Source organism: Ciconia boyciana, chromosome 1, assembly GCF_034638445.1.
Source record: "Ciconia boyciana chromosome 1, ASM3463844v1, whole genome shotgun sequence".
NCBI classification, from domain to species: Eukaryota; Metazoa; Chordata; class Aves; order Ciconiiformes; family Ciconiidae; genus Ciconia; species Ciconia boyciana.
The window spans coordinates 57,704,378-57,709,780 of NC_132934.1; the positions used below are offsets into that span (position 1 = coordinate 57,704,378).

Genomic DNA, 5,403 nt, shown 5'->3' on the forward strand with positions numbered 1-5,403 from the left:
AAAACAGTCCCTCATCCCTGCATGCGGCCACCAAGTAAGCTCTGGAGAACAAAGCAGCACTTAAAGCAGGACCTTGATGTGCTTGCCAATTTGCAGCATTTCACATTTGTACAGTACATAGTGGTCAGAGCACTTGCTCAGGAGGTGAGAGATGGGCAAATGCTCCCATGAAGGTGACGAGTCCAGGCCGAGGCTACTCAAACAACAGGGACCTCGCTGTTTATGAAACCCAAGGTAGGGGTCTTAGTTACCCACACCACTTTCAATGTGGCATGAGCCCTAACTCCTGACAGGGAGTCTTTTCGCTATAATTTAAATAGCATCCATGTCACCCAGGCATCAGCTTTAACACAGACAGATTAAGTCACCACCAAGGGCCTGGGTCGCTCAGCCCACGCCACCAGCAAGCAGCTGCTTGCTGCCAGCTTCATCTGCTTCATCTGCCACCTACTTCATCTGCCTGCTGGAGGAGCCTTCACAGAGCAGGTCCCGGAGCACATGGCTGTTATCCTGTGTCACACATCAGCTAATGGCTTGGGCAATGAATAGGGCTGGTGGCCTGCAGCCCTAGCTTGAGGACATAAGGAGCTCAGGTGCCAGAAACCTGGACCCCCACGAGGCTGCAACCGGGCAATTTTCTATTCTAACATTAGGGACCTTTTCCCTCCCCACTCCAGCGCTGGCAGGAGCCCAGCACTGGTGAAAGCCATTCCTGAAGCCACTGCACTGCGTGTGTGCCCCAGCCAGGCTGAGACATGCAGGTGCCTGAGCTGGGCAGCTTACTGGGTCGTGTCAGTGCAAGTGAGAAGGAATCTTAACTCCTCGGGGAAGGATGTGCACGTCCACATGCCAAAGCTGGCTCCAGCAGGCCAAGCAGGGATTAGGTGCTGCTAAATCTGGGTATCAGTGGCCAAAAAAAAAAAAAAAAAATCATCACACACAAAATGATTAAAAATGGCATGTCCTAAATGCTGAAGCTTCTATTAGCAGAGTACGGCCACACTGGATGTGGAACTTCACTGATGTTCAGAACCTCACAAGAACTAGAACCAACCACAAAAAAAAAAAAAAATTTCCTTGCATTGAGTGGCTGGACTATAAATGTACCCACTTAGAAGGGCACTAATTAATACCTACAGGCAGAAACCACCCTGCTACACAGGCTCCTGCCTGTCATCGTTGCATTGAAGTTCTCTGCAGCGTGTAACAGACAGACACCATCACAGCGGGGTTGGGGTTTTTTTCCCTGTTGCATCTTTTTTGTTGCCACGCTCCAGCACCAGATCGTTAACTCGCCTACAGGGGCCCCGCTGAGGAACACTAGGAGCCAGGCTGCAGCTCGCTGTCAACCCCTAGCCATATCCCCAGCACACCAGCACCTTCACCTCACCAGCTGCACAGCTGCCTCAGGACTAGAGCTGAGACAGCTTCATGGACCAACTCATCTGTTCCCTCAGCAGAAGTCAAATTTATGTTTACACCTTAAAATTTGACTCTTCAGAGGCTGTCTGAAGAAGCCTCGAAGTTTTTCACACTTCCGTACACAGAAGTCTTCCATCCTTAAGAGCACCAAGAGCAAGCCCACCCACTTGGCCCAGTTGACATACATGAGAGCAGCCCCTACCCCAACCCCACCAGCTTGGGCCAGGAAACACACCTCCTGCTCACATTTTTGGACATGTTCAGGGACTTGCAGGAACACGAGGGGAAACCAAAACCACCACTTCAACACTGCCATTATTTGCTCTGAACTCCTCTCCCAGCAAGGTGCTCATTTCTTCAACTTATGTGCACAATTTTTTTTTTTTTTCATGTTTTGTAGCCTGGACCCTTCAACCTCCCTCAGAAAGAATGCCCAGGTCTGCCAAGTCTGAAAGCAAAACCCTCCCACCACCTAGTCCTTTATGGACCTTCTGTATCTTGTAGCATCTTCTATAGACTCTCAAAGTTAAATTCTTTAAATGGGATTATGCCTTTGCTACCACAAAACTTGGGGCACCTCGGTACAATCTCCCTCACTTTATTATGTTTACTACCAAATATATGTAAATGGTAATGGGTGACAAGCTCGAGTCACTGTATTAGTTGAACAGATTGAGAACTTTTTGCACTGCACCCGCTGCCCAGTGGTGTATTACACTGCTTTCTCCTCTAAACCCAAGAACTTACAGCACTTGTATTTACACACCTAGGTGTGGTGCAAGTCATGCCTGTTTTACAGGTACCCAGTTATCACACACCAGAATTGCCAAGTTTACTATAAAATAATTTATTAGACAGCAATACACAGCTTTAGCAGCAAGCTTATATACATGCACATAAAAACTGCTGACTACCCTACTCAGGGACTCTAGCTCTTTTGCCCTTGGCCTTGCGGACCTCTTCAATCAGATCTTTTAAGTACTGAATTTCCTTACTAAGGGAATCTGCTTTCTCCTTCAGGGCCTGATTCTTCTGCTCCAACTCTCTGCACTCCCCAGACAGTGCCTCCTGTTCAGCCCTCTTCTTCTGCCGGTAACGTGTGGCAGCTGTCTTATTCTGTTCCATCTTTTTCAATTTCTTATCTATTTTCTTTTCTCCTTTCATCTTTGCTGACACTACCTTCTCTGCAGGATGATCGTATGGTTTGGATCGCACAGAGCCACAGCTGGCATCTGTAGGGAACTGGTTGTCATTGGGGGATCCAACTGAATTGGTAGGACTATGTTGGGGTGTTCCCAGGTAGGAGTCTGGGCTCATGCATATTCCACTATCATCAGAATGGTTCTCCTCCTCTTTCTCAGACTTGGCGATCACTACCACAAAGGTGGGGCCCTCCTGTTTTCTTTCTCCTTCCAGAACATCCACTTCACTACCTAGTTCTAAACTAAATGAATGGTCTGGAGTGGAAGTCAGAGACCCTGGGGAGAGGGGAAAAGACCAAAGGGAAGCCAATGGGGCCATTGGATCTGCTCCAATTGGAGATTCAGGGAGATGGGTGATTAGGTCAGTTATCAGTGGAGGTTCTTTGTTGTGAAATTCCTGGATGGTAGGGTTAAATAGGAGATCACACGTGTCTTCCAACGTGGCCATCAGCTCGTCTGGTGAGACGGTGGCTTCCAGATGTTCCATACCTAACAGGGCATCAAAATCAAATTCCTTCAGATCCATCTTCTCCACCATCCACTCCATGCCAGAGAAGGCATCCTCTGCACAATAAAAAAAATTACCATTTCAGTAAACCAGCACCCAATGCAACTCAAGCTTCTGAAACCAATCTAGAAACTCATCTTTTAACATCTTCCCTATCTCTTATATTGGTATGAAAAAATTCAACCATCAGAAAAAAATCCCCTGCTGTTTAGCTGCAGAAGACTGCAGGGTACAATGTAAGCCATCAGCTGTTCTGACATTCCATCCCTCTTACTCCAACACCAGAAGAATTCAGGGCCATTTGAAACAAACAGCCACGCTTGTTTCTTGTGACCTCCACCAGGGAATAGTACCATAACAGCTCGTGTGTTATTAAAAGGACAACAGAAGTGTCACTTTACCATATGCCAGCCCAGTAACAATCAATTCTGTATTGTGTAAGCAGTGTGGTACACACACTTTCTAAGCAGAGGTATGCATGTGAGGTTGCCTCCACATTTATGAAAACCTAGCGATTTAATTTTTTAATCTGCATATTACTAAATATATTATGTGCCACTGTAATTTTACTTTATGCAAATAAGTAACACCTTACCCTGGCTGCTATCTATGGTGTTGCCTAAACTGTCCACAGCAAGCCAATTGGAGGAGACTGCCTTAGCCTTGTCGCTGGAGAACCCATGCGAACCGAGGGGCTCGGCCACCTCCAGGTAGTCATCTAGGAGTCCCAGACTTTCCTCAGCCACCGAACACGGCTGGCTGAAGGGGGATAATGAATCCCCCAACAGCATCTCGTTGTTCAAGAGGCTCATCTTCGTCAGTTTTTAATGCTTTGATGTCGAAGGATGTAGACAAGTAGAGGGTCTTTTTGTCGACTACAGCAATGCTGCTGTGTGCTGCCTTGAAAAACCTGCAAATAAAACTTTAATTCATCAGTACTTATTCGACCAGCATAGTAGCTTTTTAAAAGCAATGCCACTTCAGGAAGTATGGCAGAACTCTATAGACTTGTACGACTTCTCCATTTTCGGCACTGCTGTTTGCCAGCAATGTAACATCTTTACGCTTTTAATTTCTTGCCAAAGGCTGGCTAGAGCCAGCCGCAGGCTCCAGGTGCGAGTCTCCCACCGAGGGCCGCCCGGCTTCCTCATGCCCACATATGGGCAGGGCGCCCGCCGGCCCCACCCACCCGCTGCCGTGACTCACGCCCACGCCAGCAGCCGCAGCCATTTCGTGATCCTGCCGCGTCCCTCTCCCCACCCCGGCAGCAGCCGCCATTTTGTATATTGCCACGTTTCCACCGGGGCTCCAGCACCGGTCGCCTCCGGCCGCCGCCCCGGCTTTACAGGGCTGAGTCGCGCCAGGTACCGAGGATGCAGTGCTGGAGACGAGGCGGAAAAGGACGAGGGACCTCTCCGAAATAAACCTACTTACAAGACAGGGCGTTTGTGTGAGAAACCGAATCGAGTGTCACACACACCACCTCTTACTGGAGTTTCCAGAGGGTTATGAAACCCCTCCAGATAATCAGGGCAGACTTAACGCTACACTATTATAGGATTACAGTACTGCCGCCAGCTTATGAACAGCCCTTGTTTGTCTACTCGGGGCGATACACCAAGCGGTATTTCTACTCCCAGAACTCCGATGCCGCCAATACCCCATTTCCCCCCAGCTACAGAAGCATTCCCCCACGCTGGGTAAAGCAAGCCCCCCTTGGAATGTACTGCCCTTACTCCCGCGAAAACCCCATGAAATTGAAAAATCCAAAACTTCTGGAAATCCAGTTTTCTTGAACGGTATTAGACGCAGGGATTTCTCATTATTTATTCTCAAATGGCATTTCCTGCCACTTCCGACACCCGCCGCCCCAGGAAGGTTGAGCCCACAGAAGGGTGCCCCGTGCCCCCTCCCCCCCCCCCTTATTACCCAGGTACTTTTTTTTCCAGGGAGATACCATCCATTACCAGAGGGATGATAAACCCGTCCCTGAAACCCACTTAAAGGGGAGAAGAGAGCGACTACCAACACACAGGAGAGGGAATACCCATCCCTCACACACAATACTCACGCCATGGTTGCAGATGCCGGGGATGTGCTGAGGCCGCCGCCGCTGCTGCTGCGCCCGCTGCACTGGCCGATGCCGCCGCTGGCCCTGCCGCCTTAAAGAGCCATGGCGGCCAGGGGAGGGGAGGCTGCTCCGGTCCGCGCCGCGCGGGAAGGTGGTGCGCGCACAGACACAACACTAACGCTTCTCTCAGCAACAGACAC

General features: G+C 49.5%; 1 protein-coding gene across 1 annotated transcript; it reads right to left on the reverse strand.

Annotated features, from left to right (window-relative positions):
• Positions 1-2,249: 2,249 nt before the first annotated feature.
• ATF4 (activating transcription factor 4) lies at positions 2,250-5,403 on the reverse strand. The gene is made up of 3 exons (XM_072868761.1): positions 5,204-5,403; positions 3,728-4,042; positions 2,250-3,188 (listed from the first exon to the last, which is right to left on the reverse strand). The coding sequence occupies exons 2-3, from the start codon at positions 3,942-3,944 to the stop codon at positions 2,338-2,340; spliced, it is 1,068 nt and encodes a 355-aa protein (XP_072724862.1). The 5' UTR covers positions 3,945-4,042; positions 5,204-5,403; the 3' UTR covers positions 2,250-2,337.